The sequence below is a fragment of the Pelophylax lessonae genome, assembly GCF_965119305.1.
Source record: "Pelophylax lessonae genome assembly, chromosome: 7".
Lineage (NCBI taxonomy): Eukaryota > Metazoa > Chordata > Amphibia > Anura > Ranidae > Pelophylax > Pelophylax lessonae.
The window spans coordinates 174,667,095-174,692,768 of NC_138774.1; the positions used below are offsets into that span (position 1 = coordinate 174,667,095).

Consider the following 25,674-nt stretch of genomic DNA (forward strand, 5'->3'; position numbering starts at 1 on the left):
ACTCCACTATCAGTTGGGGAGACAGGTGGGCAACAGTATGGAGTGTGGGTAAAGCCTTCCTCTTATTATGACCAAATACAATGAAGTGGGAGACATGGGTGCTACTCTCAGGAGAAATGTTGAAGATAGAAGGTCTAATAACATGGCTGCCCCACCCTCCAAAGCCTCCTCAATCTGCATATATTGCACCTGATTACAAGTGATTAACAGTGATGGCAAACCTTGGCACCCCAGATGTTTTGGAACTACATTTGCCATGATGCTCAAGTACACTGCAGAATGCATGAGCATCATGGGAAATTTAGTTCCAAAACATCTGGGGTGCCAAGGTTCATCATCACTGTTATAGAACATTACCTATGTGTGATTGTGGAATGGAATGAGCAGCTGTGAGTCTTTAGTGACCATCAATGTACAAGCTGCTGATGGATGTGGAAGTGGACAAATATAACTCAGCTGTGCTCCACCATGCCTCCGCCATTTAGGTGAGGAGATGCATGAATTTGGTTATTGCTGGAAGCGGTTTCCACTGATACCAATGGCGAAGAGAAATCCGGAGGTGAGGAGTCCAGGCTGTCGCAGTTCCAGTATGCTTCACACAGCGGTAGATCACTTGGCTCACACACACTGTAGCTTACAACACAAAGGCCAACAGGTAAAGCAGAGAGTGTCCGGGAAGCGAAAGGAGAGTGGAGAGAAAAGTAAGACAGAAGTAGAGGGTTAAGAAAAACAGCAGCAAGAATTCATTTCATTAAGGACTGAGATAACGATCCCCATATAGGCCATAACTACATGGAACAGCAGCTGGCCATATGGGAGCGCTGTCACTTATATGTCACCAGTTTACACCCTGTGCTGGGAGAAGATGCAAAGAAGTCCCTATAAAAAGGTCAATTAAGAATATATGGCCTGTCTTCATTATATTATGAACATGAGATATTTACTTCCTGGTAGGTTAATCATAAACTTGGGAGTAAATGTATATTCTGCATATAAAACTTAATTTTTGCTAGACTACAAGATAAAAAAACAACTATATGCTGTAGAATGTAGAAATACTATTTCCAATGGACACTATGGAAGTTGGATCATCTAAGGCCCTGGTCCTCAACCCTGGTCCTCAGGGCCCACTAACAGGCCAGGTTTGCAAGATAACTGAAATACATCCCAGGTGATATAATTTGTTGCTCAGTGATTGCAGTATTCTAGTCTGCATCTCCCCAAGGTAATACCTAAAATCTGGCCTGTTAGTGGGCCCTGAGGACCGGGGTTGAGGACCACTGATCTAAGGGATGCCATCATCTCCCAGCATCAGCTGCCTATGGTGATACACAGTACTTACACTCTATAAAATCACTGACTGGTCATTGAAACAAAACCTTCTTTTCTATAGTGCCATGACAAATTTGTGTGTAAATGGATAATAAAACATAGTTTTCAGCTTCTGGCATTCTCTTTATGCTGCGTTCTACTTACAGGCAATACCACTTATTACATATTCTGTCATACAGTGCCTTGAGACTGGCAGTAAAGAAAAGTTGTGAAGCTGTGGTCTTGAGGACACCTCAACACACTGAAGTTGTGATTTAAAAATCAAACTGACCCAGATATTATGGAAACAGTTGGTGGGGAGCAGTGCAACTTTAAATGAGATATAAAATTGAATGTTCTATTGCTCCCAGTCGGATTAAATATCATAAGACATACAGGAGGTGTGTGTGTTTTTTTTTTAAATAAATGATGATTCTTTACTGTATATGCCTTCAATTTTGAAAGCAGGTGTAGATGATTAGAGAAGAAAGAAGCTGTAGAAAGACAGCTTCCCCGGAGATTCTGTAGCTAAGCCCACTCATTTGTGGACTCTTTTAGAAACACAAACATATGAAGGGATCCCTGAGCTGGTTTATATACAACTTCTCACACATGGAGCCTACCGAGAAGAATCCTCTTAGAAGATGGCTTAGAGTGGAACCCCGGGTACAGAGATTTTTGTAAATTCTGCTTTGTAAAGAAAAGTTACCACTCCTAAATTGTAATAAATAGCCAAATCACTTCACAGTACCTTAAAGTGGTCGTAAAGGCTGAAGGTTTTTTTTTACCTTCATGCATTCTTTGCACAAAAGGTAAAAAACCTCCAATGTTCAGTTCCCCTCCCCCTAATACTTACCTAAGCCCGATCTCAATCCAGCAATGTGCACGAGACCCAAGGCTCTCCTGGGCCTCTCCCCCCTGATTGGCTGAGATGCAGCAGTGAGAGCCATTGGCTCCCACTGCTTTCAAACAGCCAGTGAAGCTGGAGCAGGGGGGTTGGGGCTGAGCCGTGCTCTGAGGGAGCAAGCATGCCCAAGTGCCCCCATAGCAAGCGGCTTGCTATGGGGGCACTCAGCAAGGGGGAGGGGCCCAGAGCAGCAGCAGGAGACCCAAGAAGAGGAGGTAAGTATGACATGTTTGTTATTTTTTATTTATTTTTTTAAATAAAAAGGTTTCCTTTACACTTACTCAATGCTTTTCTCTCAGTCTGATAGTACAGCTTTCGCTGTACTTCCAGACCACCCTGAAAAAACTTCCTGCAGAAGCCCTAGTGTCATTTTTCAACAGTTGTTACAACTGTAGTTGTAAGAGCAGCATCTGCTTCAGGTTCAAATTTTAGAAGAGTTGGGCAAGACTTTTTGTGTTCTTTGCCAATTCCCCCCCCAATGTTTTCCTTACACAGTCCCTACTTAAAAGCCTACCCCAGGACAACTTGCCTACTGACATTCCTCTAAACCTGTATTAAACACTCTAAACACCATGCAGATATTGGCAATACTATGAAAGAGAAGAATGGTTGTGTGTGGCCACCTTAAGACAAGTTAGGCAAAATATAAACACTTAGGGAGGTCAACGCAGCTTTATTCTTCATATATTACTATCATAATATAAACCAATTATATATTCATTAAAAGGCACAGGCACAACATGACTGAAGTAACTGGAAAAAAAAAAAAAGACACTGGGCCTATTTTAGGATCAGAGAAAAAAATAAAACCATTGCACCAACCCGAGAAAAGGTTCTCCTTTCTTTATACTAAACTGAAACTGATGGATCATGGTGCGGATCAAGTTTTTATAAATTAATGATATCGGTCTAAAAACTACATTTAAAAAGGGGATTTTTACATTGCTGGGGGTAAAAAAGTGGAAATAATTCTGGGGCAGCAAAAAAGTGCGGGAAAAAAGTGTAAAATTAGAATTTTTGGTTTACCTGTAAAATCCTTTTCTTGAACTACATCACAGGACACAGAGTAGTAAATAGTCATTAATACATGGGCTATGTTGCCACCTTCAGGTGAATGAACAGTGGCCAGATGAAAAGGCAGAAGTCCCCACCTGGGCATAACCCTTCCCAGCCCAGATAAGCCTCAGTTTTGTAGTAAGCAATGAGGAACCACAAGCCAGAAGGGAGGGATCTCTATGTGCTGCAATATACTCCAGAAAAAGGACTTTACAGATAAACAAAACATCCTAAATGTCTTAATCGTACATCACAGGACACAGAGGAGTTAATAGTCAGTACTACATGGGATGTCCCAAAACAATAAACCTGAGGGGAGAGCAACACAACATGGCTCAAAACAGAAAAGGGAGAATCCCTTCCAAAGCTGTCTGCAAGACCTTCAATTTGAAATTGGCATCAGTTGGGAGGGAAAAACCATTGACCTGGTAGAATGTGTGAAGACAATACAAGGAAGCAGCCTTACAAATATGTACAATAGAAGGTTAATGCTGAGTGTCCCAGCAAGAACGTACACTTCTAAGTAAAATGGGCCTTAGGCCCCTTTCACACTTGTGCGACCTAAAAGTCACGCAATTTTACTGTGATTTTGACTGGACTTAAAGCAATGCCTATGTCTATGGACCTCCAAACGCATCAAAGTTGGACCAAAGTAGTGCGAGGACTACTTTGAAGTCGTTGCAACTTGAAGTCACACAGCTATGAACGATACTCATTGGAAATCATGGAGTATGACTTGTCATGCGACTTTGCAGTCCCAAATCACAGGACAAGTCGCACAAGTGTGAAAGAGGCCTTAACTGGAAAAGGACAGCTCTGATCCCATAGGCCTGAGAAATGAGCTGAGAAATCCACCTATAAGTGGATTTAGAAGCAGCCAGACCAGAATATCAAAAATGAAGTCGCAGCCTAAAAGCTTGAACAACGTCCAAAGTGTGAAGAACCCCCCCCCCCCCCCTTTTTGGATGCTTCACAATAGGACAAAAAGGATGGCAAAAAATGAATCCACCTTAGACAGGAAAGAGGATCGAGGCCTCAACACTTTATTCAGTGTAGAAAGTGACATGGGACATCTCTTGGAGAGATTTAACGTAAGACGACTGCCAAGGCTCTGACCAAAGAATGAGGCACAAATAGTACCTTAAAAAGCATAGTCAAGGCCGACTTTTGTCCTTTGATAGTAAATAAAGCCAAGGACTTATTCAGACCAGACTGGAGAATAGCTGGAATACACCCTACGACATACTGTGGATGACGGAATGTCTACATTTTACACCAAATAAAACAATGCCTTTCATGTACAATGTTATACTTTCCCAGAGATTTACTTTGTATAGTCAGAAATATCCCTGTCTCTTAGGACCTGGGCTTCAACAGCCATGCTGTCTAAGCCAGTAACCGTAAAGCAGGATGGAATATCAAATCCTGAGACAACACTTTCATGCTGTCCTGATCAAGGGATCTTCCAATGTCCTTAGACCAGTGTTTCTCAACCTTTTTTCAGTCAAGGCACCCTTTAAGAACTTTGGACAATCTCGAGTCATCATTTAAAAATTATGGACAGTCTAGAGGCACCCCCATTCTAAAAAGTAAAAGCCTTTCTAATAGTTTTACATAATGCAGCAACATCCACAAGTCCAAGTAGAACACTCAACATTAGAGGTGATTACTTCTTCCAAAGCAAATATACATTTGCAAACTGGTACTGACTAGTATTCCAATGTTTCTGTTCTCCCTTTTTTTCATCACTCAGCTAATGAGACGCCAGCGCTCATGGAGAGGGGCAGGGGAGGGTCAAACAAGGATGCTGTGCAGGCGACTGACATCCTCCTTATCAACTGATGATGCAAACCTGTGACTCAGTGTAACTAAAAGGGCGACTTCATCCACACGCTGGTTCATATACAATTTTTGGGCAATTTTTAGGCATTTTGCCAAGGCACCCCTGAAGGAACCCCAAGGCACACTAGGGTGCCTGGGCACCCTGGTTGAAAAAGGCTGCCTTAGACTCCCACTCGGACTCAAAGAGACAAGCAGTAACCTTGCCTCAGACATATCCAGGATTAAACCCAAGTATTCAAGGCATTGGGTTGTACCCAAGGCTGACTTCTGAAGGTTTGGCACCCAGCTGAACCTCTCCAAGACTTGTACGGTCATCTGAATGTAGAACATCAGCCTTCAATGCAACTTCTCTCTTAGGAGCAAGTCATCCAGGTATCCCAAACCAAAACCAACATCTCGATAAACACCCTGGGTGCCATGGACAGGCTGAAGGGTAACAAACTGGTTGTGGCGATCTCCCACCACAAAATACAGAAATCATTGGTAAAGCTGGAAAATTGGTATATGTAGGTAGGCATCCTTGTTGACCGACGCCAGAAAGTTCCTTGATAAAGAAAAGCAATTAGTGAGTAGGAGGACTCCATCCTGAATTTTTCTATTTTCAGGAACTTGTGGAGATCTCTGCGGTTAAAAATAGAGGTTTCTGTTTGGCTTGGGAACCGTGAACATGTTCAGTACAAGCCTTGAGACCTCCCCTCTACTGACAAAGGTGCAATAAACCCTTGGGACAGTAATCTTTCCAGGGCTACAAGGAACACCTTTTTTTTGTGGATCAGAAAACGCAAAGCAGGAAGAGGGAAAACAGCGAAATTCCAGCTTGTATTCCTCTGGATACCATGCTCCAGACCCAGTCATTTGTGATCTCAAGTCTATGTGGCTGCAAAGGCCCTTAGGCATCCCACGACCTGAGTGAGTAGGGGCACCCCTTCACTGAGAACAGGATTTTCCTCCGCAATTGGAGGGGCTTGGAGTTACAGTTCTTCTCATGAAACTGTGATGTGGGCTTCTGTTTTGAGCATAACACTGGTTGCTTACAAAACAACTCTTGGACTCTGAAGACATTATTGGCTTCTGAACAGTAACCTTAGCCTTCTTCCTAAGAGGTAAGAGAGTACTCTTCCCTACAGTCATCTTCTGGATATTGGTGTCCAAGGACAGTCCTAATAAGCATTCACTCTCAAAGGGCAGCCTCTAAATTTGCTTTTTAAATAGAAGTTCTGCCAACCAACACGTAAAGAGTAACTACACTTTTCTTGAGAAAAAATAAACCCCTCTGGGTGATCTATGTACATTGCAGGAATTTTACCAAACTGTAGCAAATTCCTACCTTTTGTTGCTTTAAAGAAATAGCTCTTTGCTTCACCCAAATGAGCGCATACTTATTCTGAATGAGGGGATAGGGGGGAATCTGGTTCATTATTAGTCATCTGATGCACTTTCTGTGTTCTAATGAGGAAAGCTGCAGTGTCTGTATTCTTTCGGAAGTAATTATCCCTTGGGGAGTATCTCACCAATACTTACATTTCTATTGCAATGGTTGTCTAAAAGCTGGCATATATATTAGTGTTGACTTAAGGGAATATCAGTGAGTCAATCACACAAGCAGTAAATAAAAAATCTTGGCTTATGTAACAATTGTATGTGCTATACTATTTTCTTAATTTTTTTCTCATGAAAGTGGTGTTACTTTTGAAGCCCTGGAATCCTGTGGTCAGACATGGTGCCCACTTCTGAAAGCTGCCTTTTGGGGTCCTCTGAGGCAGGCATTGAGAAGTTTAGGGCTCTCAGAAAGTATTCTAGGAGCTGCCAAATGGCAGGATAATTGGGATCAGATTCCCTAGAGTGAAGCATCTGTTTTTCCCAGACCTTAAGGACTTAGCACACTTCTACTGCAGCCACCAACTGAGAAAAACACCTTAAAGAGGGCCTCTAACCTCGTCAGTGGCATCTTTAAAGACCGAGACATCATCCACTGGGACCATCATGGTGTTATCCAAATAGGAAAGGGCTAGGTCAACAGCTGGCGAACCCCACTTCTTGTAGAATTCTCTCTCTCTATGGGGTACTGGTAAGAAAACTGTTTCAGTGATGAAAACACCTTCTGTGGGTGAACCCAATCAGCATGCATCACTTCCTGCAAGTCGGGGGTACACTGGAAAGCACTTGAGATTTTTTTTTTTTTTTAGGTCAGGCCCCAAAACCAGTGACTTTAGGGGGAAGAGGATTCTGGCAGCAGGAAACTTAAGGTTAGTGTGAGCAACATCTGCCAGGAAGCCAATCTATACAGTGTTCCTGATTCTCCACAACTTCCACTCTTTCCTAGTCGAGGGGAACTTCCTCAGACACCTCATACTCCAGCTAAAAAGGTGGAAGGGAAGGAGAATACTCATGTTTGTGTCCCGGTATTACTGGCAAGTGAGCACTCCTGGGAGCTAATCTCAAGTCCAGATATGACTGCAGAGAATCCCTGTTTTTACACAAAGTGGAGGAATGTGCCCCTGATAGAACAGAGGTACCAGATAAGGGCAGGGTATCAGAGCTAATTTGACACATAGGGGAGCCATTGCAGGACAAACTTTGCAAGGGTACCTCCCTACCTGATAGGGGACTCTGGGAGTCCCATTGTCCTCCTTCCCACTCCGTGTGAAGCCATGGCTTGCTCAGAGATGAAAGGCCTGTAACCCAGCGAGAAGCAACAATCCACCTGAGAGGAGTGTTGGCCTAAGTCAGAAGACTACACTTACAACTGCCCCTGTACTTGCTGTGGTCTGATGTTAAGAAGTCACTCACCAGATTACATTGCAGATCCTTAGCAGGCCCAAACCCCATCCATTAGGCAGATAAACCCTGTAGGGCCTTCAGTGAATCAATTCCCCTCCAAAAGAATCACTGCCCTAAACCGGTAAAGCACTGTGCCACCAAGATCACCTAGTAAACTGTACACTGTTGTGTCACTGTACACAGGATCCAGCGCCAAACACAGACATTACTGGCCATCCCCACTCTTGTATGTTGGGTCCTTGTACATTCACTGCTGGCTATAGTAACCAATCCAGATAGAGCCTACCCCTGCCTAGATAAGGGAAAAGGAAAAGGGCCCAGGGAAATAGGAACGATGTCCTAAAAAAACATCTTCAGAGAGACTCACGGAAGCATGCATCACCTTTGGACGCTGGCAACATTACCCAATAAGTAATAAATAATGTGTCCTGTGATGTACAATTAAGAAATTTAAATTCGAACTTTAGAAAACAAGCCCCAGGTGTATCATAAGGTCACAGAGGAATTCTTACACAATCCCTCAATACATTATCAATGACAATTCACCATGAATAGCAAGCAGAATGTCACAGAGATGGAATAAAATGTCCTGGGCCCCAATCTGCAAGTTTATATAGGACAGTAAAAACAAGTCTCAAATCTAGTTACTAGGAGACGCACAAACCTCAAAGTAAAAAACTTCACCTTTCCTGCTGAGCCAAAATCCCCTTTATTGTGTATCTCACACGCTCTCCCTCCCAGACACTGCATATCACAGTGGGAGATTTTCAGTAACAGAGCCAGCGCTGTCAATCCTGAAAGCAGTGGGCAGGACTAGGTGTGGGCAGGTGCTGACTGACAAACTACAGGTTTGTGAAATAGTGTGACAATGCTCATAACCTTATCCCCTGCAACATTTTTCCAGCTCAACTGCAAGGGGGCTCAGCCTAAATGAGTGGCAACTCTGCTCTGAATTCAGGAGCAGTGCAGCATCATTGTCACACCATCACATTAACCTACATTATAGGGACTTCAATGGCAGGATTAACAGCTATTTTTGTGACTTCACAGAGGGAATAAGAGAAAACTAGGTCCATATGCACTTAAGTGCTGCAGCATATTTTTTTCATATTTTAAATGGGAGACCATAGTTCTTTTTTAAAGTGTATTTTTTTTACCCAGACTGAGGCCTAACTTTTGTAATGCTTTCTATCTAGTATGTATTAAAAGATGGCACACAACAGGGATTCTACAGGGTCCATAGGCCAATTATATAACCCAAAACACTGGCAAAGGCCACCTCTTATTTCATTAAGGCACATATGTCTGCCGTCACTCCAGCCACCAATATAAACTACATAGTCCAAGATGGCTGACAAGGGCATGCTTCCTGCAAGATGCCATTTTCCGTTGGAGCTGCACCTAGGCCCCTATTTATACCTGGAGGAGTAATATTCCTCTTCCAGCTCATAAAGATCGATAGCAATCTCGTCCCGTAGAGAAATGAGCTTTTTGTCGCATTCATCCTGGAGTGTCCGCAGCTGTTGGTTCCTCTGATTGATGGCCTCATTCACAGAAGGAAAATCATTCAGAATAAGGTACTGCTTCAGATCGGAGACCAGCCTCATGAGAGATTCACCTGCACGCACCTACAACGCATGAGAAGAACAACGATTGGTGTATCTACCAACAACACTTTTCAGAATGGTAAACTGGTGATTCCAAATCTGTTCCTCTGTTATAGGATTGGGTTTTGTGGTATCTGCACAGGTATGCCAGGGGACAACCCACATGTGCAAAGGGGAGGTTACCTGTATAACATGCCCTACAGTGGACAAGTTACCCCTTCCAACTACCTGAAGAGAAGAATTGGTTTGGTCGCTGCATCAGACATCATTTTTAGTCGGCACATCAGTAACTGCAACATATAACTGGAAAATGGTAGTGACTTTACCACTCTGCAACCCCCCCCCAGAAAAAGATGCTGTACTCTGTGGTGCAAAAGGCTGTAGGAGGGATATATTTCTTCTGTGCTCAGCTGACTTTCTCCAGGAAACTGTATTCTCTGATACTACATAAACAATTGAGAATGACAGCTCAGGAAAACAATGTCCCCAAGGAGATTTAACAGACTGTTTAAGGGGCGTCTTATGCAAGATCAGTATAGACACAGTGATCCATACAGAGACCTGTCTAAAGAACATTTTATCCCTGACTGCACAAGGGACCTTAGTTTTCAACTCAAACAGGTTATACTTATACATAAGTTAAATATAAATTGGAATAGTTTCTTATTTATAAAGCTGATCTGTGCACTCGCTTTGTTAATATTTGTATTATTTCTATTAACTCTAATAACCTGGATTATCTACTCTATACTGCAAATTATGCAGCCAACTTCAAATTACTTTCTGAGGTATTTGTGCCAGTAGCAGATGCATAACAGACCAAACTCCATCATATACATGAATTATAGGCAATCTTTGCAATAAAGATCTGCATATAGTACAGACGGGTGACGTGATGCACTCTCATCATACAATGCTGTTTGGCTGGCAGTGAAAGTATTAGAAAGGCCATTATATAGGGTGTTCAATCTTATAAACTTCATCATTGGGACATTTCCCATCACCTGCTACCACTGCCTGCCATACTTACTATGTTAGCAGCTCGGACATGCATCTCATAGTTATCCTGCTCTCCTTGAGTTAAGCGTGAGACTTGATGCTCTTCTTCAATCTGTAAAACATAAAAAGAAACTAATTTGAATTCTACATTTGTTTCAAAGCTCAACCATAATCGCTATACCAATTTACCAATCACTGATATGTTACTTAACATGCTTGGTGGCTTCACCTAAGGTGGAACGCACGCTGCACGCTTTTGGGTAGCCTGGTGGAACGCAAGCCGGCAGTCACCGCTCTCCATCCATAGGCATGACCCGCAGCAAGCGTTTTTAAACTATTTGAACTCCTTTGTACTTTTTACCAGCTAGATTTAATAAAAGCTACTTTTTAATGGTACTGCACTATTGGAGCACTTTATTTTTCCCTAACCACTGGGCCTGGAGGATCGGTTTACTACCAAAAGGAGCGACCCCGGACCACAGGGAACCATAAGGCCCAGCGGTCACCTTCTAGGCTCAGGAAGCCACAAGCCTGAAAGGTCTTTCTACCATATGGTATCTAAGACCCACTATTTCTGGTGAGTGTGAACCCCTATTATCTCAAGTCATGCCCAATATACCAGTAGTTGGACTACTGGAGGAATTAACACTTGCACTTTCCTATTTTTGGCACTGAAAACGTTTATTCACGCACAAAGTCACATATGAACTGTTTATTGGGACTTATTATTTGGCAATATTTTGCACTTTAATATTTGATGTATTTATTTATGTACACCATAAGCTAATATCCTTGTATTACCACCATTAAGCTTTGTATGGTTTATATATATATATATATATATATATATATATATATATATATATATATATTTTACCACTTGATTGTCTATTCCAATATTTGGGGTGCGAAAAAGGAATTGCTTGCCCCTGAGTAATTAGAAGCAAGCGCTATACAAACTCCTTCTTTTTGGGGTTTAAATTTTTTCACAAGCATTCCCATTGACACACTCCTAAACCTTGTGGACAGCCTTCTCAGAAGAGTTGAAGCTGTTATAGCTGCAAAGGGTGAGCCAACTCAATATTGAACCCTACGGACTAAAACTGGGATGCCAATAAAGTTCATGTGCGTGTAAAGGCAGGTGTCCCAATACATTTGGTAATATAGTGTAGCGGTAGTATTTGATTTATTAATTTTTTCCAGGTGTTGGGAGGTGAAGGAATTCAGTGGCTATCTAGGAGTACCACTGTTTTTCTGGCAAAAAATAAAGTGACCCCCCAGGAATGTTTTATTTTATTTATTTATTTTTAACAAGCACCAATTTCAAATCACCAAAGACACCATTTTGGAAAACAAATGTTCGGAGCATCAAAGTTACGCAAGGTAAAGGCCATGTTTTGTGACCAGAAAGTCCTGACCTTTTCACATGCCCGTATCATATGCAGCAGATGCCCATCAAGTTTGACATTTATGCCAGGTAGGAGTGTCTCTTTACCAATTTGAAGCAGGCAGGTAGGTGTTTAAACAGCAGTGTTTCTAAACCTTTTTTCAGCCAAGGAGCCCTTAAAATGGTGCATTCGAGGCATTCTATTCTTAAATATAAAAAAAACTAAATAATGGTTGTACATTACACAGCAGCATCCACAAAAGTAGGACACCCAACATTGGAAGCAACTTATTTTTAAAATGCAAATATACCTTTGGCACACTGGTACTGACTAGTAAACCACAGCATTTCTCTTCTCCTTCAATTTATTTCCTTCACACAGCTAAGTCGACCCCAAAGCTGACGGAGAGGGGCAAACAAAGATGATGTGCATGCATCCACTGTTCCATATCAATAGATAACATTATCAGTGGTTAGCATGCCAGTGGCTGGCCTGCACAGTGCCCAAGGTTGTTAATGCTGCAAAAAAACAACCAGTGGCTTTTTGTCACGAAAAAAGGTAGGCTTGAGCCACCCTCTGGCTTCTTGAAAATGCTTGGGCAATTTTAGGCACCCCTGAAGAACCCAGACCACACCGCAGATGAAAAAGCTGTAACAGACTATGAAAATATCTCAGTTTAATAAGTCTGTCCCTAAAAGAAATAACTATCAAATAGGAGTTAAACATTTCTGCCAACTTTGATATTAGGAATATCTTTACTCCATCGTTCCCTTATGAGCTTGGATGGTCCAGAGATTAAGCTGGTATGGACCATGTGGAGAAATGCACTTTGCACCATGTTACACCTCGAATAAGGATATACCCAACATAATGCAAAAGATGGAGGCTCCCATCAGCACGTGAATTGTTAGCAGAAGAAAACTGCAGCACACCTGGCTGGTTGTCCATTGCTGTGCATTTCTCTCTGGGACGGACTGCAAAAGCCTGATGTCAAGTCAGATTCAAATACTTGCACTAGATGCTTTTAAAAACACAGCAAATGTTTTTTTTATTAAACACATAATCTGGTGTTATTTCTTATCTGCTTGGAGTTCAGCGTTATCGTTTATTCATGGTTAAACACTCACCCGAGCAGTTTTGATGATCTCAGTGAAATTGTCCATGATGGACTTAATATCATCTTTCAGCCGCTTGTTGTAGGACTGGAGCAAAGTTTCCTTACTTTGAGGTAAAGCCCGCTGTTGAGACATGATGTCACTGGAAAAGCAGAGAAAAGCGTTATGACATCACTCCACATAAACGTGACCCCCAACAGGCCCAGATTTCGCAAGCCTGTCACAGGAGTTGAACAAAAATATGGGGTCTCATTAGCCCATCCCCAGTCACAAGAAGGGGGTGCTAATGGCCTGAAGCCTGATGGCGACATTTCTTTATGTATACAAACACTGTATGTATCATACACAATGGAACATTTTATCCTTCTACTCATCATCCACACTGAAACATTTTATCCTTCTACTCATCATCCACACTGAAACATTTTATCCTTCTACTCATCATCCACACTGAAACATTTTATCGTTCTACTCATCATCCACACTGAAACATTTTATCCTTCTACTCATCATCCACACTGGAATGTGTATGATGAGTAGAAGGATAAAATGTTCCAGTATGGATGATGAGTAGAAGGATAAAATGTTCCAGTGTGTATGATGAGTAGAAGGATAAAATGTTCCAGTGTGTATGATGAGTAGAAGGATAAAATGTTCCAGTGTGGATGATGAGTAGAAGGATAAAATGTTTCAGTGTGTATGATGAGTAGAAGGATAAAATGTTCCAGTGTGGATGATGAGTAGAAGGATAAAATGTTCCAGTGTGGATGATGAGTAGAAGGATAAAATGTTCCAGTGTGGATGATGAGTAGAAGGATAAAATGTTCCAGTGTGGATGATGAGTAGAAGGATAAAATGTTTCAGTGTGTATGATGAGTGGAAGGATAAAATGTTCCAGTGTGGATGATGAGTAGAAGGATAAAATGTTTCAGTGTGGATGACGGGTGCCCAGAAGAACGGAGTCTGCCAGGCCTTCTGGCTAGGTGGACCATGTAAACCCTTTGTCCCTGTCAGGAGCCTTGTGCCTAGAGGGATCAGGGTAGAAGTCCTACTGCTTCGGGGGGGGGGGGGGTGGACTAAAAGCACACCCTTAAGTGCACTTTTTAGTTTAAAAAAAAAAAATCTGTGTTACGGTGTGAATTGGCCCTTTGTGTTTGCCCGCAGTGGGTCACGTGATACACAAGTACCATGCAGTCCAGTTGTAGGCATTATATTGGGTGCAGTACAGTGCGGTGTGATTGGAATTCATTCACAATGAATGGGCTGTAATGGCAGCACCCCGGGAACATGCAGCGCGCTCCTGTGCAATTCCTAATGTGAGCCACCCAGTGCAGTACCATGCATTTTCCCACACCACAAGTGTGAAAGGTTGCAGTAATGGTGAGTACACATTGATGAGTATGAAGGTGTACACACCATTACTGCAACACTTGTGCGACTTCTCCTGACCAGTCATACTCCATCATTTCCAATGAGTACCATTCACAGTACTCCCTGCACTACTTTGATATGACTCGATGTCCATAGACCTCAATATTACACAGCCATTGCTTCAAAGTCATGTGACACTCAGCTTGTACAAGTGTGAATGGGGCAAAAATTGTACTTTTATTTATTTTTCTCCATAAATGCACTGAAAACGCATGTGAACGCACAGTGAATGCAGCGCTTGTGGTGTGCCATGTCTTCCCTGAGTGTATGAAGGGGCACCGTACACAACCAACACACCTCCGAGGCCTTACATTCCATTTACACCCCAACCGGTACCGACCTCCTATGCGCTCCGTCCACCGATTACAGCAGCACTCAGCTCCCGGAACCCCGCCCACTCCGCGCTGATTGATTGCCTCACCGGAACAGGCGGGGCAAAGAGACTTAAAGGAGCCGCGCAGATTTTGTGCAACACTTCTAAATGAGGGAAAAGGATTGCTATAGCGGAGCCGCCAGGTCTTCCAGGTGTGATATCTGCGCTGCCACACATCCCCAGACTGAGAGCAGCGTGGCTTGGTGTTGTCCTCAACCTGTATTCCCTCCTGCCAGCAGATGGCGCTCTTTACCACACGGCCATAGAGCAAGCGCTGTACTTCCTCTCATCCGCCGCTAGATGGCGCTCCTCCGTGTGTGATGTAAGCGAGATCTCGCGTCTTCCGGCCCAGGATACTTATATTACCCAGAATTCTCCGCTCTTCCTTTCTCTCCCCCGTCCGCCATGGTGAGTGCTGTGGGCTTCTTCGGCCTCCTCTATCTGCCGCCATCCTCTGTTGTATTACCCGGACTGGAGCTGAGCTTTGGACTGTAGTGTGCTGTAATGTTTTCCTCCACACTGCTAGGGATATGAGGCGGAGAGCGGCCTGTATAGTGCCGGCAATGAGGGAGGGTACCCGGCTCTCGGCTGTGTCTTCTCTCCGTGCAGTGTGCTGTGTATACGCTGTGCTCTGCACCCTCATTGGGTGCTCAGTATACTGTACTCTGCACCCTCATTGTATACTCTGTGCTGTAGTCATATCTATGTGTGTTCAGGCCCTCTGGTGTGTGTGATGCGCTCTGTATACTTTATCCTGTGGATGGCCTATACAGTGTATATCATGGCTGCTGCAGTGTGACAGTATGTTGAGGCTTTCTATGTGATGTACTTTTTATTCTGTCCTGTGCTCTCTATTTTCAGTACAGTGACTGGTGCAGTATGACAGTATGTTGAGGCTGTGTGATCTCTCTGGATCACTTGATGTGTTTTTTTTTCCCCCTGTATCGGTACCTTTCTACAGCTAATGCACACTAATGCCGTATTCCTTACCTCCCCAGGAGCTGTAATTATAGATGAGGGGGGGGGGGATTCTTACATTATTACTAAAGGCAAAACTTTGGGGGGGGGGGGGGGGTTTGTTTCATACCATAATACTAAAGGCAAAACTTTTGTGGGGGGTGATTTTTGCACTTACTAAAGGCAAAAACTTTGGGGGGGGGGGTGATTTTTGCACTTACTAAAGGCAAAAACTTTGGGGGGGGGGGTGATTTTTGCACTATTACTAAAGGCAAAACTTTGGGGGGGGGGTGATTCTTACCATATTACTAAATGCAAAACTTGGGGGTGGGGGGTGATTCTTACCATAATACTAAAGGCAAAACTTTTGTGGGGGGTGATTTTTGCACTATTACTAAAGGCAAAACCTTTGGGGGGGGGGGGGGTGATTCTTACCATATTACTAAAGGGAAAACTTTGGGGGGGTGGTGTTTCTTAAACTATTGCTATAGGCAAAACTTTTTTTTTTTTTTGGGTAGAGTTGGGGCAGATTAAAACACCTGTCTGTTTTATATTGCTGGGTCCCTCCCCATTAAGGCGATTCACCCTTTGTTCCATTTACCATTATTGATAGTAAAAGAAAATCCATAATTTTGGGTCCCTAGAAAAGTGAAAGGAGAATTCCTCCAATGGGGACACTAGTTCTTAAGATTGGGGGTGTCCCAAAGTAAACTCCCTAAATTTGTATTTCCTTCCTCTTCCTGTTTGGCTATGGGACAGGAAGTGAAGGTAAATCTCCCCAATGGGGCACAGATGGCAAAAAAAAAAAATCTTATGGGTTATAACCCACTGTTGCTTTTTCCAAAATGAAAAGTTTTCCTATAGTTGTACATTAAGTATACACTGGTTGGTTAGGAATGTATTGGTGACCCCCCCCCCCCCCCCCCCCTCTAGATTCACACCATGTCTATTGATCTGTATAGTAGAGAACACTGTGTTCTATGCTCGGGTCACACCGTAATTTAAGTTTCTTTAGAATGAGGCCCACATTTTTATGTAGCACGATGCACAGCTCTGCGTGTCACTGAGTTCACTTGTGTGAACTGCTGTTTTGTGACCCTTTTAATATAGTTTAAACGGAACACGTAAACTATGCGTGGTACTAAAGCCTCATTCTGCCTCAACGCAAGCTTGGGCACTTGAGATTGTGTGAATGACTGTGATTTTGTCATGATTTCAGCTCCTATTTTAGTTATTACAGGTACTTGTATAGTGTTGTCAAATTTACGCAGCATGTTACACATATTTTACATTCACATCAGCTCCTACTAGTAACTTCCTGTGCGTTGAGCCCCCTAAAGACGCAGATGATGATCCAATATTTGCTATCTGATCCGTGATTACACTGTAACCACCAAGATCACTGATGCGTCCGCAGGTTCTGTGCCCCTGTTGGTTTGATGTGCTGTGGTTGTACTAATTATCCTCTTCTTTCCACCAGCCCAAAGGAAAGAAGGCCAAGGGGAAGAAGGTGGCCCCGGCCCCTTCTGTGGTCAAGAAGGCTGAAGCCAAGAAGGTGGTGAACCCTCTGTTCGAGAAGAGGCCTAAGAACTATGGCATTGGTGAGTGAGCTGCCTGAGAATCCTTGGTGATTGTAGCTAACAGTCAGGGATTAGCACATGTGGTGGCCCCCGGATTACAAACAAGATGGGGATTGCATGTTTGTTCAGTCAAATTTGTAGGTCGGCACAGATACATTTTTTAATTTTAGCTCAAGCCAAAAGAATAAATTTTAAACTTTTTTTGGTAGCATAGGGAAGGGAACCAACACCCCTGTACCACCTGTTTAGAAGATTTCACCTCACTTTCTGTCCCTATGACAACTGTATTTTGAAAATGTTGGGTTTTGTGGAGACAAGGTTTAGTGATAAAGCTTCAGTGGAGACACCTTTTTCCCATGAAAACTTACAGGAGTAAATTTACCTTCCTAAGGCTAGATTTCTCCTCACTTCCTGTTGTCTCCCTCCGTTTGTAAGTCGGATGTTTGTAACCAGAGGACCGCCTGTACTGTGGAAAATTTAGGGGTTCACTGTAGGTTACCCTCTGCTGCTCACCAAACAACCCGGTGTTGTCACTGTGTTGGCTATACTCCCCTATAGCTTTGCACAGTTGCATTCAATTCTTTGACCAGAAACCTAAAACCTCTGTAGTCCTAGATGCTTCTGTTGATGGTACAGTACTGTTTCCACACTGTTAATCACTGTTTTTAATACCTGTAGGCCAGGACATCCAACCCAAAAGAGATCTCACCCGCTTCGTGAAATGGCCTCGCTACATCAGGCTTCAGCGTCAGCGATCCATCCTGTACAAACGCCTGAAGGTCCCACCAGCAATCAACCAGTTCACCCAGGCTCTGGACCGGCAGACAGGTGACTGAGGGTGCTGCTTGCACATGGGGGGGGTGAGGGTTTGTGTACAGTTGCAGTGTATGGTACCCATACATTTGGGGCAAGCACACCAGATTCCTGGGACCCATAAGAAAGCCACATCCTTGTTGGCCATAAGCTGAATGCTTTCAAGAGGACCTGTGCTAAGAATTTAAAGGCAAAGTTCCCCTTTAAAAAGCGCTTTTTTTTTTTTTTCCCTCAGGTAAAAAAATAAGTTTGTTAATTTTTATTGTGTAAAGCATTGCAGCTGCAGTCAGAAGATCTTGGGTGTATTGCCACGGTCCTGCAGACTGTCTGATTCTTCCTGCCCGTAATCAGATGTACAATGGACTACCAGAGTGATCATCAGCACCCTGATGGTTCATTGAGGACCACAAGCCCACAGCAGCAAAGGCTGTCTGTACCTGTAGTTTTCCCATTCATGGTACTCTAAATGACTGGGTGCGTGCAGGGCCCTGTTGCATTGGTAACATGTTATGCCCTGAAGGTGGGTATAACATGTTACCAAAGGTGAACTTCTTCTTTAAACCCATTGGCTGAGGTCTTATTTTGAAAATGCAATGTCTCTGGCAGTTTCACTAATCAAAGGCCTCAGTGTTTTTTAGGTGCAGACCAGGAGTGATGACATTTTTGCCTAGCAGTATGCCGACTGGTGGTTTTGATTGCTCTTATCTTTGTTATTGGAAACTTTCTGGAGAAAAGTCTGCCATTGCTGACTTTTTTTTTTCTTGAAGACTACCTTTGCTTGGCCATGGTTCTGAACCCCTGGCTTAAAGAGGTTGTAAACCTATAGGTGCTATAAATATCTCCTAAACATCCTCCGTTTAGGAGATATTTACAATGCATGCAGCTAGTGACTTCATCGGCGCATGCGCTCTGAAGGAACGGCCACCTGTGCCGTTCCTTCAGAACCCTATGCCGTGAACGGCGGCTCCCGTGCACATGTCCGGGAGTGATGTAATCGCGCCTCCGGCCAATCAGGTGGCCCGGAGGACTCGAACAAGGAAGCAGGGCGGCAGGACATGTCGGCCGCCCTGTTCTGTTGCTGAGCGGGCGACACTTCAGGGGCTTTGTTTTTAGGTAAGTATTTCATAATGAGCTAGTATGTGATGCATACTAGCTCACTATGCCTTGTTTTTACAGGTTTTTTTTTAACATGAATTTACTTACTCTTTAAATATATTGCCGCTAAAACAAGTATGCCGATGAGGACTTCTAACTTTCTAAGGCTTACGCTTCCAGGGATCACTGCTTATAAGGATCTGCACATGTCTGATTCTGCTTTTTATCAGTTATATTTATGTAACAAATGTATGTTTTGTGGAATTTAAATTGGTGCTGTGCACATGATGAAAAGTAATATTTGCTATCTGAGAGATGTGATTACACTCTTCCACCAAGATCGCTGATGCACAGACTTGGGCCTATAGCTGAGGGGTTCATCTAATGGGAATGAAAACTAATTATGTTCTTCTCCTACAAGCCACTCAGCTCTTTAAACTGGCACACAAGTACAGACCAGAGACCAAGCAAGAGAAGAAGAAACGCTTGCTGGCCCGTGCAGAGCAGAAAGCTGCTGGTAAACCAGATGTCCCTACCAAGAGACCTGCAGTCGTCAGAGCAGGTGGGTTGTTTTGGCTGCTTGTGAGATGCTGCTTCTGTCACTGCTGTGATGTCTGAATTTCTTCACCTGAATAAATTGTGTGGATTTAAAGACGAGCTTTTTAACCCTGAGCATTGACTGCTATTCCTGGTACTAGGTCCTCCTAACCTGTGACCAGCTGACACGTGTCAATCTTTGCAGGTGTCAACACAGTGACCACTCTGGTGGAGAACAAGAAAGCCCAACTGGTGGTTATCGCCCATGATGTGGATCCCATTGAGGTGTGTATGGCATTGTGGTTCTGTTCTGAGCTGTGGCCGTGTTTGTAGCTGGACAGTTGACTCACTTTGAGAAATGATTTTGTCACAAAGCACAGATTACTTTCAGGAAAGGGGAGGGGGTGTAGTGGTTAGCTTGCATGAATACATAATTCAAATGTGAAGGTCAGTGGTAAGTTATGTCAGTGCAAGAGAATTTGCACACCAAAATGGGTTTAATCTTCACATATGGAAAGGCTTCTATACAGTAAGAGCTGCAAAGGCATGAAATGCATTACAGGAAGTTTTGTGGATTACTTTAAAAAGGGCCAGGCTTATTCCAATTAGTTGCCATGTTGTGTAAGAAACATTGTAAACTGTTTCAGTGAGTTAAATATCATCATTCTGCGGTTTAAGAAAAAATTCCCACTGCCCCTACAATTGGTACATCAGTTTTAGTGGAGCTAAGGATGTAAATATCATCAATTCCTGGGTTTCAGGTTTGCACAATGAGACTGGATATTTCATGTGTGGTTTAACTTTAGACTATAGATTGCAATGATGTATGAATTTCTTCACCTGATTCTACTGTGAAGAGTAAATTTGAGCTTTTTAACCCTGAGCAATCTTGGTCATAGCCTACTGGGTTGTCACAGTATTGTCTTCTAGAGCAAGGGTCTCATGTTATCTTTTTGTCATCCAGCTGGTGGTCTTCCTCCCTGCCTTGTGTCGGAAAATGGGTGTGCCCTACTGCATCATTAAGGGCAAAGCCAGACTGGGCCGCTTGGTACACAGAAAGACCTGCACCAGCGTCGCTTTCACACAAGTCAATCCGTAAGTATTTTATCCTTGCTTCCGGAGTCTTGCATGTTTCTGGCAATGATGTAAATAGAATTTCTTCACCTGAAATTACCGTGTGGTTTTCAGAGCTTTTTAACCCTGAGCAGCCAGGAATTTGTGTTTGTAGTAATAAATCCGTCTTGTAGACCTCCACTCACTTGGTATTTTCTTTTACAGTGAAGACAAAGGCTCTCTCGCCAAACTGGTGGAGGCAGTAAAGACCAACTACAATGACAGACATGATGAGGTAAGAGTTTGGCTCGAGGTATCTTTTTTTTTTTTTTTTTTTTTTTTTTTTTTTTTTTTTTTGCTGGAATGGCTGAAATCACACTTTCCTTAGTAACCTGTTTTGGTCATACCAGTGTCTCTCAGTTTAAAAAAAAAAAAAGCTTTTCATCAGAAATGTGTAAATATCTAGTAGATATGAAGGGACTTTAGTCCCTCACCCCTAATTGAGAATTGTGTTTGTTTGAATCTGGTCATAACCATGTGAAAGTCTCTACATATTTGTATATGGCTGCCTACAATCGTCCTTCACTGACAGGAGTATTCCACTAGTGTTACATTCTATCTACAGCTCTTAAACTTGTTTTACTGCTCATATGAATTCTATTTTTCTTGTGTGCTGGTCATGTGAAGGTGCTCAGGCATCATCAACAGCCAAACACAGCCACTTATTCTTTAGGGACTGCAGCTCCAATCCAAACACAACACACTAAACTATATTTTACATAGGCTAGTTGCTGACCAGTTAGCACTTTTTTTTTAAACTGTTTTTAAAATTGCAGTTTAACATGTGGTGTGTTAAATAAAATTGTGCGAGCATAGTCATGGTTGCTCAAAGGTATTGGCAAATGCTCTTGGATTGCTTTGTTGCTTTAGAAATTTGGTTGCTCTTTCTTGGGTTAAAATCTGCTTCTAGCATCGATTTGTATTACGTTTGTAAGAGCAAGCACATTTAGTGGGCTCCAATTCCCTCTTACCAGGCAACTATTGCATAAAATGTACAGTAAATATCATCTTTAGGGAGATATTTATTTATCATAATTGCATGAGCCTTTCTTTCACATGTCTGCTATTGCAGACCTGTTCTGCTTCTGAAAAGGATGGCTGCCTGACTGTCACTGACCTGGATTAAATCAGATCAGGAAAGTCAGGGACATCAGCTCACCCAATCTTTTAATTTCTTCTGGGTAAATTACACTACTGAAGGGAGTCAGCATGACAACCAGTCATCTGGCATTTTCAGAAGATAAGGCCTCTTGGCAGTCTACATATTTCTATAACTTTGCACTTAATGGATTCAAATGACCTGTATCTGTATATTCCCATTGGCTCCTGTATTTTGTGCAAAAAGCATATTTAAAAAACATTCTTTCCATTATGGAATAGGAAATATTGTAACATTGTAAGGTGTGTGGGGTTTTTTTTTTCCCTGCAATGTGACCCTTTATGGTAGAGGTTTGGCTTGCTTCCTGTCATTTAGATAAAACACAATTTTTTCAAGTGAGGAAAGTCCCAAAACACGTTGTCCTCAGTATTCCCACCCCTCACCTCCTGGTGACTAGAAACTTTGACTTTCCAATTGCTGTCAGTCCCAATGACAATGGCCTCTTTAGAACAAGTGGCATAAATAACCTGAGAGGTCTTTATTCTAGTCTACACTGTTAAACCTAAATTACCTTCTGATGCACTGAATGTAGTTTTTTTTTTTTTGACTATGTATGAATCTATTTTTCTTGCAGATCCGTCGTCACTGGGGCGGAGGAATCCTGGGACCCAAGTCTGTGGCCAGAATTGCCAAGCTGGAGAAGGCAAAGGCCAAGGAACTGGCCACAAAACTGGGCTAAATGTACCGGGCGTGTCTGTCTTGTTCTGTACATAATAAAAAAAACCTTCTCCAACGTTTTTGTGTTTTATTTACAAAGGCTGATATTTTTTACACCTTCTGTGCAAGTAAAAATGACCATAGATTATATGCAATTTGCTCAGGTTTTTTTTATTTGTTTTTACAATAGTCTGGGGGGTGGGGGAATGCCTCCTGTGAAACTCTTGTGTTGGGAGAACAGTGAATATTGCTAGCAACTATATGCGCTGGCAATTTCCTCAAAATCTGACCTGGTTGTACCGAAGTTCACCCCCCAATCAGCCTTTCAATACAGTTCCTGCTGAACTGGCCTAGATTCAAAGCATCTGTCGCTGGCTTAACACATTTATAGGTCGGAGATATGAAGCTGTCCTGTAGATGTTACTTTCCCAAGTCCATTGTCCAGGGTGGCTTTGAGAAGACTCCTACCTAGAGACAGGAAATGCATCATCCACTATTATGGGGGGAAAAAAAGCTACATACCCCTGAGCCTCAGATATTTCCTCTGGCTGCACAGGAGCATAACTAGTTTTATCTATAGTTTGGCGGTTGTGCTAGTTGCAGGGGCCTCCTGTGATTCCAGGGACAGTGGACTTGGAGGTGTTGTAGCCTATGGTTTTTCTAACTTAATTTTATACTAGTCGTGGGATCTTACCGCCTCTTTTTTTGGTGGTCCCCAAGGTTCCTTTCTCTGCTGGAGTAGAAGAAACGATCCCCGTGGGTAGCAGAGGCTCTAGTGAAGCCCTCCCCCCTAACCGCTCATTTCGTCAGGCGGGAGTCCTACCCGGTTTCTTCAGGTGACATGCGCCCCCCAAAACGGCAATATAGGGTGGGAGTATTCCCTGGTGCTGGCATCCAGACACCAGGGTGGCAGTGCAAGTGACTGAGGGATGGAGCAGTTGGTGTATCTCCCTTGTTCGCTATACTACACCATGCAGTCTTCTGCTATACTACACCATGCAGTCTTCTGCTATACTACACCATGCAGTCTTCTGCTATACTACACCATGCAGTCTTCTGCTATACTACACCATGCAGTCTTCTGCTATACTACACCATGCAGTCTTCTGCTATACTACACCATGCAGTCTTCTGCTATACTACACCATGCAGTCTTCTGCTATACTACACCATGCAGTCTTCTGCTATACTACACCATGCAGTCTTCTGCTATACTACACCATGCAGTCTTCTGCTATACTACACCATGCAGTCTTCTGCTATACTACACCATGCAGTCTTCTGCTATACTACACCATGCAGTCTTCTGCTATACTACACCATGCAGTCTTCTGCTATACTACACCATGCAGTCTTCTGCTATACTACACCATGCAGTCTTCTGCTATACTACACCATGCAGTCTTCTGCTATACTACACCATGCAGTCTTCTGCTATACTACACCATGCAGTCTTCTGCTATACTACACCATGCAGTCTTCTGCTATACTACACCATGCAGTCTTCTGCTATACTACACCATGCAGTCTTCTGCTATACTACACCATGCAGTCTTCTGCTATACTACACCATGCAGTCTTCTGCTATACTACACCATGCAGTCTTCTGCTATACTACACCATGCAGTCTTCTGCTATGAATCTGGCAGGTGGCTCCAAAGTAGGGTGTTTGAAGTGGGTTTCCGCCCTCTTATTTATTTTTTTTCACACGGTTTGGTCTAGATCCGTCTGTCTTTTCAGATAGATCAAAATTGAAAACCTCACGGTATGTGTGGGGGTGGATTAAAATAATTAGTTTACATCTGCCTCTGTGTCGCTTTTAGATCCTTAACCCCCTCCCATCCGTGCTACAGCCTATATACGGCTGCAGCGCGGACTTGACTTTTCGGGAGGCCGTTTTTAAACGGCCTCCAGCGACACGCCCCCCGCGCGCTCCCGCGAGCGCGTATCGGGGAGAATCTGTGTCGGCCGATCACAGATCGTGGTGAATGGCCAATCACAGCGGCCATTCACCACGTGATCAAGCCGTCCAATGAGAGATGATCTCATGTAAACATATGAGATCATCTCTCGTTGCCGGCGCTCCTTCCTCACACAGACACTGTAGTGTGAGGAAGGAGGGGGAGCCGACAGCCGCTGGGGACACACAGGAATGTAATCGGGGCCCCCATCAATGCCCACAATCAGTGCCCATAGTGCTGCCAGTCAGTGCCTGCTCATCTAGGCACTGATGAGCACTGACTGGCAGCACTGATGGTGCCACCCGTCAGTGTCCATCAGTGCCACCCCTCAGTGTGGCATATTAGTACCTCCTCAGTGCAGCCTCATCAGCGCACATCAGTGAGGGAGAAAAATTTATTTTCAAAATTTACTCACAGAAAATAAACTTTTTTGTTTTTTTCAAAATTTTCTGTCTTTTTTTTTTCTTTTTTGTAAAAAATAAAAAACCCAGAGGTGATTAAATACCACCAAAAGAAAGCTCTGTTTGTGTGAAAAAAATGATAAAAATTTCATATGGGTACAGTGTAGCATGACCGCGCAATTGTCATTCAAAGTGTGCGAGCGCTGAAAGCTGAAAATTGGCCTGGATGGGAAGGGTGTTTAAGTGCACAGTAGGCAAGTGGTTAAACACCTGGGCTTCAGAAGGTTTTTAACCCCATCACCACAGCTTTTTTTTGTGTGCTACTTTTCAAATTTGTCTAGTGTTGCATGACTGCACAATTTCTTTAGATTGAATTAAGAAAAATATAAACACCTTTGGTGTTTTATATATGTAAGTGAAGAACCAAGTTTTTTTTTTTTTTTTTTAATTATAAAACCTATCCAGTGGAATCAAATTTCTTAAGTTTAGGCGAAAAGCTATTCCACAACATGTCTGGTGGGGGAAAAAACCCCAGTAAGTGTTTTGGTTTGTGTGAAATTTCTAGCGTCTACATGTATGTAGGTACACCTG

General features: G+C 43.0%; 2 protein-coding genes across 4 annotated transcripts in view; one reads left to right on the top strand and one right to left on the bottom strand.

Annotated features, from left to right (window-relative positions):
* Positions 1–22,786, top strand: part of RPL7A (ribosomal protein L7a) — a 475,634-nt gene extending 452,848 nt beyond the window's left edge. The window contains exons 2-7 of the mRNA XM_082262775.1: positions 18,026–18,175; positions 19,677–19,817; positions 19,998–20,077; positions 20,757–20,887; positions 21,071–21,140; positions 22,639–22,786. Coding sequence (XP_082118901.1) covers positions 20,790–20,887; positions 21,071–21,140; positions 22,639–22,743 — 273 coding nt within the window. The 5' untranslated portion in view covers positions 18,026–18,175; positions 19,677–19,817; positions 19,998–20,077; positions 20,757–20,789 and the 3' untranslated portion in view covers positions 22,744–22,786. The remainder of the gene's footprint in view (positions 1–18,025; positions 18,176–19,676; positions 19,818–19,997; positions 20,078–20,756; positions 20,888–21,070; positions 21,141–22,638) is intronic.
* On the bottom strand, positions 390–14,966 carry MED22 (mediator complex subunit 22). 3 transcript variants are annotated; one of them, XM_082263781.1, is made up of 5 exons: positions 14,778–14,966; positions 13,019–13,148; positions 10,535–10,615; positions 9,317–9,525; positions 390–627 (listed from the first exon to the last, which is right to left on the bottom strand). In XM_082263781.1, the coding sequence occupies exons 2-5, from the start codon at positions 13,139–13,141 to the stop codon at positions 453–455; spliced, it is 588 nt and encodes a 195-aa protein (XP_082119907.1). In that variant the 5' UTR covers positions 13,142–13,148; positions 14,778–14,966; the 3' UTR covers positions 390–452. The 3 variants fall into 3 exon arrangements, with proteins under 3 accessions (XP_082119907.1, XP_082119906.1, XP_082119908.1); XM_082263780.1 differs by having other exon boundaries at positions 390–633; positions 14,778–14,963; XM_082263782.1 differs by lacking the exon at positions 390–627 and having other exon boundaries at positions 9,004–9,525; positions 14,778–14,940.
* Positions 22,787–25,674: the final 2,888 nt, after the last annotated feature.

Coding starts and splice junctions, on each gene's coding strand:
- MED22 (XM_082263780.1), bottom strand. CDS start 13,141: ATGTCTCAACAGCGGGCTTTACCTCAAAGTAAGGAAACTTTGCTCCAG. Junction 9,526..10,534: donor ATGTCCGAGCTGCTAACATA/GTAAGTATGGCA, acceptor CATGCGTTGTAG/GTGCGTGCAGGTGAATCTCT. Junction 634..9,316: donor GAGGAATATTACTCCTCCAG/GTATAAATAGGG, acceptor TTGTGTTGTAAG/CTACAGTGTGTGTGAGCCAA.